Below are 13,228 nucleotides of genomic sequence, written 5' to 3' on the forward strand. Positions count from 1 at the left end.
TGAAAAATGAGAAATAAATTTGAGCCATATTTGATACACAAACACCTGGATTGGATTTTTAAAAATTAAGTACATAAACAGTTAATAATAGATTGGGCTATTAAAGTGTTGTATTTAAACATGAACAGGATACAGACCTTTGGGGTTTACAGAGTTTTTCCTGCTATAGAGTGGCATATTTTTCATGTTACATACACTTTAAAAGCATTTACAAAGGGATGTGGACCTGTTCTGCTCCTAAGTTTTTCCCAGCAGAAGCTCCCATTACGCTGCATTATTAACTTGGATGTCCTTGCTCCAGTCACTGATCTGCAATCAGCTGATAGGAATATTTATTTTACTCTTTATTTTAAACATCAAGCAATTGAGCAAAAACTCTGAGGAGGTGGTGGTTGAATTACAGTTTCATTTACCTATCAGGTTACTTTTTAAAGCTGAAAAAGTACTGATAGTTGACATTTGCCATGAGAAGTCCCTTTTCACACTTGCATAATGCTATGCTGCCTCTTCTTCCCATAGATTTTCCTTCAGTTTTCACATACTCCCCTCTCAGTTGCTGATGTTTTCTCCTGTTCCTCACATTCCTCTCCCCTTTTCCCATTTTCACATGCCAGGGGCTGTTGGAGGTGACTGTTTTCCAGAGGATGCTTCACATCACTGTATTTGGAGAGAAGGCTGAGTGCAGCCTTGTTTCATATGGAGTATCTGTGAATGACAGCCCAGGACAAGATAATGTCCTGGAGGCCAACTTAATTTAGGGATTTTCCACAGATTTTTACAAATAAAGCTACTTTAGTGCTCACAACACTTCCAGTGCAGGATTTCAAGGGATTTCCTTATCGTTTTCTAATCCCCAATTTAGGAATTACTTAGTGCCTTAGTGTATGTCACAGCTCCTGCCTAATTTTCTTTGTTCTTTTGTAATCCAGACATGTAACAGGAATTCTCAGAGCCACAGAAGTCTTTAAGCCTATTTGTAATCCCACACTTGGCCTTAGCAGTTTACAAAATGGAACTGATTATCACTGTTTGAGTCTGGCAAAAGTTTTCAAGAACTGAGAGTCCATTCACTATTGTTGTTTAAAATCTGGGCCAAAGCTGCCTGTGACTTAACTCTTCTTGCCTCCACCAAACCCAATGCAAAGGTTTGGTGAAGGTTCCACTAGACCAGGAAGGCGTCCCTGCCCATGGAAGGGGGATTGAACTGAGATGGTCTTTAAGGTCCCTTCCAAATCAAACCATTCTCTGATTCTGTGTGGTCAGGGGAAGCCAAGAGCTGCTGCAGCCACCAACCCATATTTTGTCTGAGATTTCAAACCCTGAGGGTTGGTATTGTGTCCTTTAAAATCACAGACAGTAAGTTGGAGAAAGATTTAAGCTGTAGGAGCTCATCAATTCCACCCCAGAATCTCTGGATAAACCTGGTGTGATTGTACTAATCCTTTAAACTGAATCAGCAGACTCTGTCCTCAGTTGCAATCGTATCAGTGCCCCAGCCAGTGGGGAACTCGGGATCTCAGGCGCTCCCATGGAAGCCATGAGAGCCAAGACTTCACTGCAGGACAATTTAACTGCTGGGCAGGTTATCTTGAGGATGCCTTGTGTCATCCTATACAGAGCACTCCTCCAGAAAAAGGGTTGTAAAGCATTGGAACAGGCTGCCCAGGGAAGGGATGGAGTCACCATCCCTGGAATTGTTCTGAAAACATGTGGGTATGGCACTTGAGGACATGGCTTAATGGTGGGGGTGCTGGGCTGGTGATTTTAAAGGTCTTTTCCAACCCTAACGATCATGATTTAAAACAAATGCTCCAACAGCTTTCATGGCAGAAAACCGCCCAAGTGCACCATTCCTTCTACTGGGAGCTTCCTTCACTTCCCACTGTGCCATTTGGGACACACAGAAGGCATTCTTCACTGGCTGCCACGTTCCCACCAAACCTCTTCCAACTAAGGCTGCTCGACTCCTTGAACTTGTGGTTCCTTGCTCCCTCGGAGGTGTAGTTCAACTCCTCAAAACACAAGACACTTTGAGAGCAGCCACGTTACCATCTTTCCTTGGCAGGGAATATTTCTTGCTTCCCATATGGTTTTCAGTCTGTATTGCTTGAAAGTTACACTCTCAGCTGTATTTATTTGGTAACATTTTGTGTGCAACCTACGATTTCCTCTGATGGCTGTTTTACTGCTGGAGCCAAGAGCTGGCAGATAAATTGCATTAAAAAATCAGGAGTATAAGAAAAAAAAACCCACAAAAATAATAAATTCCCTTTATATTCCTTTATATTAATTATTCCCTTTGTATTATAGCTGCTTCCCTGAAAATAAGTTTAGTTTACGTGATTTTATGTTTAGTACATAAATCTATTTCCTCTAAAGTGGAAGTTTTTGAAAAAAATAGATTTTTTTTTCTGTGTAGTCTAAAGCCAATATTTGAGAGTTGCTTAAAAATGTATAATTAAACCTCTGTATTTGGCATAAGATGTGCAGTGACAACCCCACGCGCTGCATCCCTACTTATTTAGGCCCAGGACTGAGCCCAGGTTTGACCTGTGCTGTGAACCCATGGCTGCATTTCAACGACCTGCAGCTCCCGGGTTCTCCAGCTTGACCGCCGAGGAGAGACGGATGTTGTCCCTCCCACTCCACATCATGGACACGGGATTCTCCGCGGAGTTGTCAGAGCTGAAGTAACGGACTCGCCAGCCACAGCAACACTGCAACTTTTTAATCTCACAGCGGAAGGTTTTGCTGAAGATGTAGTAAATGAAAGGGTTGTAGGCCGTGGAGGACTTGGCGAACAGGCAGGGCAGCAGCGTCACGATGGGCTGCAGGGAGGCGCTGGAGTTGAAGATGGACCAGAAGCTGGCGGCCGCATACGGGGTCCAGGAGCTCAGGAACCCCACAGAGATGAGCACGGCCATCTGGAAGGGAACACAGGCCTTCAGTTCACAGCCTGTACCAACAGGGCCTCATACTCCAGCAAACCTGAACCTGAAATACCTGGAGCTGTGCTTGTTGTGCTGTGCCATGAGCACAGGTAACACTGGACGGGGTACAGAGGTTTCTATTCCCACCCAGCAGATCTACACCGTGCGTTTCTTAACAGGCAGCTGTTGTTTTCATCTCCTTCCCTGACCTGTCCTGGGAGATGCAGCCCCAAAACAACTCCACCAATAGACTTTCCCCCTGTGCTGGGCACTGGTGAGGTCCCACCTCGAATCTTGGGGTCAGTTTTGGGCCCCTTACTACAAGAAAGGCATTGAGGTGTTGGAGGGAGTCCAGAGAAGGGCAACAGAGCTGGGGAAGGGTCTGGAGCACAAATCTGTTGAGAAGCAGCTGGGGGGGTTCAGCCTGGAGGAAAGGAGTCTCAGGGGTGACCTTGTCACTCTCTACAACTGCCTGAAAGACAGGTTGGGGTCAGTCTCTTCTCTCAGGTAAGAAATTATAAAGAGGAAATGTCCTCAAGTTGGGTCAAGGGAGGTTTATATTGGATATGGTGAAAGAAGTCTCCGCTAAAAGGGTTGTGAAGCATTGGAACAGGCTGCCCAGGGCAGTGGTGGCGTCACCATCCCTGGAAGCATTCAAAAAACATGTAGAAGTGGTGCTTAGGGTCATGGTTTAGTAGTGGACTTGGAAGTGCTGGGTTAATGGTTGGACTTGATCTTAGAGATCTTTTCCAACCTTAAAAATTCAGGGATTCTATGACTGACCTCTAGAAATCTTGGACCAATTCTGCTTTTCCACAAGAAATGCACAACTGAAGTGCGTATTTGAAAAAATGTTGTATTAAAAAATCCTGTTTCCATACAGAATTTCTGTGGAGCTCTCTCTCAGCATAGCCACTCTGTCAAGTGAAAATATCTGAGATGACAGAACCTTCATTCCAACAGGAAGGCTTCAACAGCTATTCCAGCATGACTGGAAATCTATATATCCATGAAAATCCTGGTGCAACTGCCCAAAGATTTAACAAGCTGTTCTGTACCTGTGATAGGTTATCCTGACCAAGCTGCTGAAATGACAAGGTTTTCAGGAGCTCTGTGCTCCTCTGAGTATGGATGAGACTGGAACCACATCTCCAGCTTTGGTCAATACCAGACAAAAGCAATGAAGGGTCATTGTGAGGGGGAAGGTCATCATGGGGGTTGGACTAGATGACCTTTAAAGGCCCTTTCTAACCCAACCTATCCTATAGTGCCATGATTCTATGAGTTGTGCATAGCACAGCCAGCTCTCTGCAAGCTCTTGATTACTGCAAACACTTCCAGACCCATCATGGGGATAACTCACCACTGTCAGCTTCTTCTCCAATTTGGCTGCATTAGGGATCCTGTCAATATTCTGGATTTCTTGGTAGGCCTTATGAACCTTCCAGGCAATTCCCAAGTAACAGGCAACGATGGTCAGCGCAGGCAGGACTGTGCACAGGAGGAACATGCTCAGGATGAAAGAAAAGCCATTGGAGGAGTTGTGGAACTTGCTCCAGGCTATTGTACAAGAGATGCCAAAGGGCTCAGGGCCATAGTAGCCCCAGCCTACCAAGGGTAGGATGGCCCAGAGCAAGGAGTAGAGCCAGATGAAAGCAATCAAGATGAAGACGGTGTTCTTGGTGATTTTGTTACCTGCAAGAAAGAGGAAGAGGAAGTATATATGGATCTCACCTCAGCCACGTGGTTTTTGCCATAACTGCTCCTCAAACAAAAGGATGGTAGCTACAGATACACCTGGGCTGCTGCAGTTCCCAAACCTTTGGTCTTCTTGAGAAAGTATCCATAGATTGGGTGAGACCTGAACACAGCTCTCAGTGCTCATCTAAAGCTTAGTAAGTCAGGGAGCTTTACATAATCAAGTTGACCACAAATTTACTGTAGTCCCAGCCCAGGAATGCCAGGAGAATACTCCTCAAAATCCAGTATGTCTGCTTGGATACAAATAGGAGGAGAAGACAGTCTGGTCCAGCAAAACATTTGGGCTCTCTGCTCTCAGGTAGTTTCACTTGGTAAAACTGAGAAGTGAAAAACCTCACTGTTTAGTAAAGAAATTAATCAGATCATTCTGGGAACATCAGGATTTGATATTGGACTAAAAGCCGAGGCTTATTCTGCTGTTACTGCACTGATACTCCATGCCATATTCCACAACAATCCTGCCCAAACACACCACAACGAGTTTTCTGGACAGGTGATGACTCACTGTTGGATTTGGATGAGTTGGTGACGAGGAACCGGATCACAGCCATGGCACACAAGGTCATCATGCTGCAGACTCCAAACAGGAAGCCCATAAGGGCATAGTAAATGCAGGAGGCATCTCCTCCCAGCCAGGCATGGTTCCAGGCAGAGGCGATGGCCAGTGGGTACATGCTGATGGCCATCCCAATGTCTGCCACTGCCAGGTTCACTGTGAGCAGCTCCGGTGACTTCAGGAGGGAAAAGCGTTTTGCAGCTGTAGCAAGGACAGCTGAATTTCCAAGGATTGTCAGGATGGCTGGAAGAGGAGAATCAGCACAGACAAGAACAGAGTTAACACACCTGTGAAGTCCCTGGAAAGGATGTGACGTATCTGAAAGGGGCTGCAAGAGGGACTTTTTACAAGGATATGTAGTGATAGGACAAGGGGCAATGGCTTTAAACTGAAAGAGAGCAGGTTTAGGTTGGATATTAGGAAGGAATTCTTCCCTGTGAGAGTGCTGAGACTCTGACACACATTGCCTACAGAACTTGTGGCTGCCCTATCCCTTGAAGTGTTCAAGGCGAGGTTGGACAGGGCTTGGACCAACCTGATCTAGTGGAAGGTGTCCCTGCCCATGGCAAGGGGTTGGAATGTTCCCCTTGTCCTATCACTGTCTGCCGGTGTAAAAAGTCACTCTCCCTCTTTTTTAATAAGCTCCCTTTAAATACTGGAAAGCTGCAATGAGGTCTCAGAGCCTTTTGTTCTCCAGGCTGAACACCCCCAGCTCTCCCAGCCTGTCTCCACAGCAGAGGGGCTCCAGCCCTCGGAGCATCGTCATGGCCTCCTCTGTACTCACTACAGCAGCTCCATGTCTTTCTTGTGCTGAGAAAGAATATCCTCACTTACTTCTCTTTCCTGCTGAAGAGCTCCAGCTGAACTGCCTGTCCTTTCTCATCTATGTGCCCTCCACTTCCCAAAGCCTTTCCTCTTTGCAATGCGTCTTCCACTGAAACCTCCTGGGCTCTGAGCTGCCCCAATGCTGTGCATGTGCTGGCTGAGCAGTTCAGGGCCCTCACTGCTCCCTTAGAATCACCTCGTGCAGCAGTTCAGACAGCCCCACTGTTCTGGTGGTCTCTGAGTGCAGTGGGACCACGGGAATTGTTTAGCCAGGGGTGTGCAACAGATCCAGAGCTTGCCTCGCAAAAGGACCTGTCAGACATACATTATTCAGGTGTGCCACAGGGCTTGTTCATGACAGCAGTGTCAGAAGTACATGTACCAAACAACTCGGTTTTGCTTTTTTTTCAAGTGAACGTGGTGCTGGAGAGATATTTTCTTCAAAGGTTTTCCTGAAGAGTTGTCCTCTAAACTCAGATGTGAGAGAGGGAGAGAGAAAAGGCTTCTGTCCTGTTCCCCTGTGGGTCTGGATGCAGAAAGACTGTATTTCCTCACAGATACCACTTAAGAAAGTGCTCACCAAGGAATTAAGAGAGGCACATGAAAAAAGATAAAACAAATATACTGGCATTAGTACAAAAATCGCAGAGATGTCAAGGGAAAGGCTTTAACAAAAGGGAGACACAAATCTGAGACCCTACATCCCTCATTCATTCCCTTTCTGACAACACATATTCACTTGGCACCTCTGGATACAATGGAAAAGTTCCCTGAGCTCTCAGGAGCTGTATTTCTGCACACACAGGAGGATGCCCACGGTGGCTCAGCACCTGCTGACAGAGAGCAACCTGCAGCGTGGTGGGAAGAGCACTCTCCTGAAAAATGACAGCCACAGTATGGGACACAGAATCAAAGAATCACCGAATCCTTTGGGTTGGAAAAGACTTCCAAGATCATTGAGTCCAACCATTAACCCAGCACTGTTGAGCCCACCACTAACCCATGTCCCCAAGTGCCACATCTACACATCTTTTAAATCTCTCCAGGGATGGTGACTCCACCACTGCCCTGGGCAGACTCTTCCAGTGCTTGACAACCCTTTTGATGAGTAAATCTTTCCTAATACCCAAAGTAAACCTCCCCTGGCACAACTTGAGACTGTGTCTTGTCATCTCGTCACAGGAGAAGAGACCTTCCCCCACCTGGCTACAGCCCCCTGTCAGGGAGTTGTAGAGAGCAATAAGGTCCCCCCGGAGACTCCTTTTCTCCAGGCTGAGCCCCCCCAGCTCCCTCAGCTGCTCCTCATCAGACTTTTGCTCCAGGCTCTTCCCCACCTCCATTGCCCTTCTCTGGGCTTGCTGCAGCACCTCAATGTCTCTCCTGTAATGAGGAGCCCAAAACTGACCATCCTCTGGCTTCAGGAGGAACATGAACCCCATTGATTTTCTTTTGAGAGAGCCCTAACCACTAAACATGATGTAAGAAGTTGCCCTTAGTCTCACCCTCAGAGAGAGACATCCAAACCCACCCTCCCTTTTGCTTCATCTGCAGCTCTTCCCCTCCGTCCCACTCTCCATGGGACTGCTGGGTGGCATGGGACAAAGCTGGACAAGAGTGGCTAGTAGTCCAATAACTGGTGGTGAGCGCTGCAGCCCACGCCCTGGCCTTTTTGTTTCATAATAAAAACATAATTCCAGGGGATAAATTGGCAGCCCCAGTGAGGTGGCAAAGCTATGGATAAATACAACACGATTTCTAGTTAAGCTCAGTCCTTCATTTCTGACAGCCCCTATGCGATACAGTGAGCCTGGCTGCCACACAGGGCTCTTGATCCAGTGCTGGGAGCTGTGCCTGAAGTTTCAGTGCCTAAAAGCCCTTTAGGAGAGGTGTGAGACTGTAGCATGGTGGCACATCAGCAAGGGGAGCTCCAGCCTCTAGCCCTTTGTTGCTGCCCTTTCCATTCATTGCCTTAACTGCATCTATATATTTACATTTCTGAGAGAAGGGAACTGGTATCCTGACTTGATCCAAAGAAAAACCCTTGGATGTTTTGTGTGCATGGATTTTCCTCACCCTGAGTTGTATTCTGTCAGCACAGCTGAGGGGACAGCACAGGACAGTTGAGTGCAGGGAGAATTGTGCAGAGCAGGGGGAGATGTGAAATGCTGAAGCCCAGCACTGCTGCCCAAAGCCTCAGTAATAAAGGACACATAGGCTTATCTTTCCTATCTCAACCAAGGTTTTCAAGTGAGCTGAAGGAAAGAATTTTTCATCTTGGCAAAATCCAGGTGGAAAGCATGCCTAAATCAATTCCACTCCTCCCCAAATCCACAACAGTAAAAAACAGATCCTTGTGTACATGCAACAAGGTGACAAGGAAGACAACACTTAACTGAAGCCAGATTGGAGCAGGCTAGTAGATATCCCCACTTGTATTTCATTTTAACTCTGCTTGCAGCAGGGCAAACAGGCTGCTAAAAAAACCAAAACTGCTATTTGGAAACACTTTCCTGTTCTATAGCAGTTCATCCTACCAAGACACAGCAAAATGACACCTCCCCCCACCAAAGGGTAAGACCACAGTTGCGTTCCTGTGATCAGTCCCATAAAATGAGCTGCCTTGACTCAGTTCACATGGCTGAGATGCCAGAGTAAGAGATAAACAACTTATTTTGAATACTTGTGATGCCACAGAGGCAAATTCATGCTGGCAATTCTTCAGCATCAAAACAAAACATTGTGAATCTGAGAGTGGAGATTAATCCTGGCATCCAGGAAGGTACTAAGCAGAGGAACCTGTGGGGAAACAGATTCTCTGTTATTTCCCTCCAGTTTCCCCTGTCTGACCACGGCACAGCCAGGGAGTCCCTGTGTGCCTGTTCCCAAGCTCCAATCAAACGAGCAGGCTGTGAACTCACCTATGATCAGAAGAAAGACCCCAGCTCCATAATCCACTACCGGGTGGAGCTTGGAAATGTACTGCTCCTCCATCATCCCTGCTGAAGGTGGGTAAAGGTTTCAAATCAAAGGTGAAGTGGCTGTAGGAGCAAAGAGGCTCGTCCTCGTGGTTTGCCTGCTGCAGGTGTGAGCCGGGTGTTGGGTGCTGTCAGTGCAGGGATCCTTCTGCTCTCTCCTTCTCCCTCCCTCTGCTGTGGCAGGGGAGAAGCCTGAAGTGAGAGGAAGGCTCTGTCCCTGGGGAGGTACACTGAAAGCCAGGCAGGGCCACTGCCAGAGCGATCCCGCCTGCCTGGCTGGCAGAGCATCTCTCCACCCACCCTCTCCTCTCCCAGCCCTCTGCTCCTTGGCATGTCAAGAAACTTCACAATGCAAATGCCCTCAGATGAGTAAAAACAATTGTTTTTCAACGATCAGCAGCCCTGGGAAATAAATCCAGGCTGAGGGATCAGGTAAGGGAAGGAAGGTTGGGAGTTTCGTTTTCCACGTTAATGGTTGACTATGGGAGACACGAGGTTGGGGCAAGGGATCTCTGTGTTGAGGTGTTAGAGGGAAGCTGTTCGCTGCAGGGGCTCAGCAGAATCAAAGTCACACTGCTGAGGATAGGGCTGTCAGAGCTGCTCCAGGGCAGAGGATGCTGGGTCTGTAAATGACTGCAAAGCACCAGAGAACCAACCTCAAAGGTCACTCCTGTGACACTCCAGCGGTTTGACCTGGCAAACAGCCACAGCAGGGCCTCATCTCCATATTTGCCTTCACCTTGTAATATCTGAGCCTAAAATTATCATGATCTAAATAATCAAACCATCATAATGAGCAGCCTGGTCTAGTGGAAGGTGCCCCCTGCCCATGTCAGGGGGATTGGAACAAGATGGTCTCTAAGATCCCTTCAAACACTTTCTATGATTCTGTGATTCTATAATAATGCTCTTTCTGTCTGTTTAAACAATGCCAAGTTTGGCTCCAGGTTCTGAATGTGTGTCACAAGCTCATCTCTGTTTCCATACACAGGTGTTGATTTTGGTGCACAGAGACTTACAGCTCTGTAGTTGCAATGTCATTAACTTCACTTTCAACCAGGGCAGCACCCAGCCAGCAAAGTGAAGGCCTGATCTAGGCTAAATTATTTAATTCCAGTACTAGCATCATTCTCTGCTTGCCCTGTTTTACTCTGTTCAGACACAGATGGATGCCCCATCCCTGGCAGTGCTCAAGGGCAGGTCAGATGGAGCAACCTGGTCTAGTGAAACGTGTTGGAACAAGATGAGCTTTAAGGTCCCTTCCAACCCAAAGTGTTCTATGATTCCGTGATAGGGAAATGTAAAATTCACAAGAGCACACGAGCATCACATGTGCAATTTAGGTGCTCAAGTATAGCAGTAACAGCCTAAATTGTGAAAAACTTACAAATCTGGGAGACTTCAGAAGTCTTGAGTGTCACCAGGGTTTTGAGTATCTCCAAGCACAGAGACTCCACAACACTTGTTCCAATGCCTCTGTGGTCTCATTCAAAGCCTCATACAGTTTTTGAATAAAGATACCACCTAACTCATGAAATCAAGCACCTGCTCGTTAGTTGTTCAATGCAGAACATTCCTTCATTGAATGTTCCTCAGAAGTAGACATTGAGCTGAATGTTGCAATGCTCTCAAGCTCTGGATGTATAAACAAGCATCAATTTAGTCTAGGAATGTAGGATATGTACAATATTAATTATAAAAGGAAGTCTTTCTTTAAGAAAAGGCTGAAAAAGTACAGATATATCTCAAAAACATGCCTAGTATTGAAAGTTTTAAATAGCTTGATCAATTTAGTGTAGTCTGTTCAAGAAAGAGATCCCAATTTGGGAAAGAAAAGTCTCCTAGAGTAGCAAAAGACACAGTAAATCCTGTGACAGAAAGTAATTTGCTGTATTCTGACAATTAATCCAGTATAGTGCACACAAACCCACGGTATTGGTAAATTAACCAATGCCAGATCACCACAAAGATGCTGAAATCTGACTGTTCACCTGTTATATTCACAGAGCAGTTGCTGGCACTCTTTTGGGCTGGGCCAACTAACACTGTCCTAAATCATTCCCAGGCACAGGTCAGCTAAAATGAGTCCAGGACCATTCCCAGGAGGCAGGAAGGTTATTGCTTTTGAAGACAAAGTGACACTGTTTGTTTAGTTCCCTGGTACAGGTGTTGCCCATGGGTTTTGCTCTTGTCCTGAGTGCGAAAATTTAGTTGAGAAATAGATTCTCAAGGTGCAGCCATTAGATGAGAAATTCTAAAGACTTATCAGTGCTCAGATAGAGGTTACAACGCTGATAAAATTCTTGCTGATAAAATTCCCTTCTCCTGCTTTCCCACTTGTTGCACAGTCCATCCTCTCACTCCTGAAATAAGACACTGCATTTCTGCAGGCAAGCAAAGAGAAACCAGAGGCAAGATTAAAACATTTTGCTGAGAATATAATGACTCCTTGGTGACTGCACTGGCTACATCAGGAGCCCAGTCTCCTGCCAGCGCTTGTGGGCACCTTACATTACACTGTGGCTATTTCATGCTGGTTTAGATGGCATTTTGTTTATTGTGAAACCCTCAACTGAGCATTCACATGGGGTAGAATTATATCAACAGTTCAGTTACGAAATGGAAGACAAGAAAATAAATTATTAAAACCAGAAGAGTTGACTGATTCCAAATCCAGTGTATTATTCATGTGTTGTTTAACAATAGCAAGTTGTACTCACCACTATCTTCCTGCACATCAGATCAAACCAGATGAACTGTTTACAACCAAAGCACAGTCAAAGTTTAAACTTCTTGACAGTGTGTGTGGAGGGGTGTCATATTTTAGAACTGTTTTGTGAAATTTATTTTCATTTTAAAAAAATATTCTTCAAATGAGACAGGTGGAAGAATAAAGTTGCTACCTACTCATTTCTGAAAGGTTATGTGAAACTTCAAACAAAAAATGAACTCACCATGAAATTACATATACATATTTGATGTAAATACAAACATATATATAAAACAAGTTCCCATTGTTGACATAAAACAGAGTATGAGTTGAAGAATTACTTGATGCTACCAAGTAAGAACGTCCTACAACTTTATTTTTACTTTTTGCAAGAAAAAAAATAAAAGAATATTCTGATTCAGTAAGGGAATTGCTCTGAATTATCACTTTGCCACTATGTAGCAGTTCATTTTACAGAGATAAAATGTCTCACTGTTTGTAGTTGTTTGGACCAAGAATATTGGGTTGGGTTTGGTACCATATATCAAAATCATTAGTATCTTCTGATATCTGGGTCAGGCTATGAATCTGTGTCCTTATCTGCACAGGATTTACGTCTATCAAAAATAGTCCTGTATTGTTTAGAAGAGGACATGACTTTGTTATTCTTGTTTATCTCTGGCTCCTCAGCCCAGATCTTCTCTTTGTGAAGACCATGAGATTTCAAGCTGAGCAGAGTCCTGCAAACAGTCCATGTGGATACTCCCTTTTGGGACAGTCCCCTCTCCTTTCTCTGAAACAAGTCTGCCATGATGCACACTCAGGCTTTTTCATTAGCACATACCACCTTTTTCAAACTCCTTGGAGGAGATGACTTCATCATCTTCTCCAGCAATTCCTACAAATTCCTTCCATTTAAATGATCATGTATTTCTGCAATCTTACTTTTGGAAGCTCATCTTTGAGGTGAGACCTCTAGCTGAGCCTCCAGCTTTCACCTCCATTTATGAAAACCAGAAACAGCATTTTAAGTGGAATTCTCAGAGTCTGCTCATGAAGTTGTATGTTTTCAACAACCAAATCTTGTTTAAGCTGGTATTTGCAACTTCAAGCATAGTAATTTTTAAAATTGTTTTCTTCTGGATGGCTGCACTGCCTTGCATGTTACTGCCTGAGGGGTTATTTATTTACAAAGTCTAAATTCAATGTAGGGACACCAACCTCCCTAAACTCTCCCAGCAGGAACTGAAGGTAGTTGCCCCCTTAAAGAATCCACTTTGGATCAATATATTTTGCTCTTTTGTTTACATATAATAGTTGGCTGTTGGTTAACCCAGTCCAAGTGATCTTCACCACAGCACATAGAGACTCACCAGAAAAACATGAGTTGAGCTGTTATTCCAGTGATTTGACTCCAGAGCAAAAAATGGGCTCCAAACCCAAGACCATCTTGTATGCACAGGACTGAATG

At 45.2% G+C, this 13,228-nt stretch overlaps 1 protein-coding gene across 1 annotated transcript; it reads right to left on the reverse strand.

Annotated features, from left to right (window-relative positions):
- Positions 1-2,564: 2,564 nt before the first annotated feature.
- Positions 2,565-9,068, reverse strand: LOC113956663 (opsin-5-like). The gene is made up of 4 exons (XM_027663474.1): positions 8,991-9,068; positions 5,197-5,490; positions 4,294-4,625; positions 2,565-2,924 (listed from the first exon to the last, which is right to left on the reverse strand). Exons 1-4 carry the CDS (start codon positions 9,064-9,066, stop codon positions 2,577-2,579), a joined length of 1,050 nt encoding a protein of 349 aa, XP_027519275.1. The 5' UTR covers positions 9,067-9,068; the 3' UTR covers positions 2,565-2,576.
- Between the last annotated feature and the right edge of the window lie 4,160 nt (positions 9,069-13,228).

Source organism: Corapipo altera, unplaced genomic scaffold (genome assembly GCF_003945725.1).
Source record: "Corapipo altera isolate COAL_440 unplaced genomic scaffold, ASM394572v1 116, whole genome shotgun sequence".
Taxonomy (NCBI): domain Eukaryota; kingdom Metazoa; phylum Chordata; class Aves; order Passeriformes; family Pipridae; genus Corapipo; species Corapipo altera.

Excerpts from the sequence above, each read along its gene's own strand:
- LOC113956663 (XM_027663474.1), bottom strand. The coding sequence starts at position 9,066 with ATGATGGAGGAGCAGTACATTTCCAAGCTCCACCCGGTAGTGGATTAT. Across the intron at positions 4,626-5,196 it reads CAACTCATCCAAATCCAACA|GTAACAAAATCACCAAGAAC; the intron begins GTGAGTCATCAC and ends TCTTTCTTGCAG. Across the intron at positions 2,925-4,293 it reads TGGAGAAGAAGCTGACAGTG|ATGGCCGTGCTCATCTCTGT; the intron begins GTGAGTTATCCC and ends GTTCCCTTCCAG.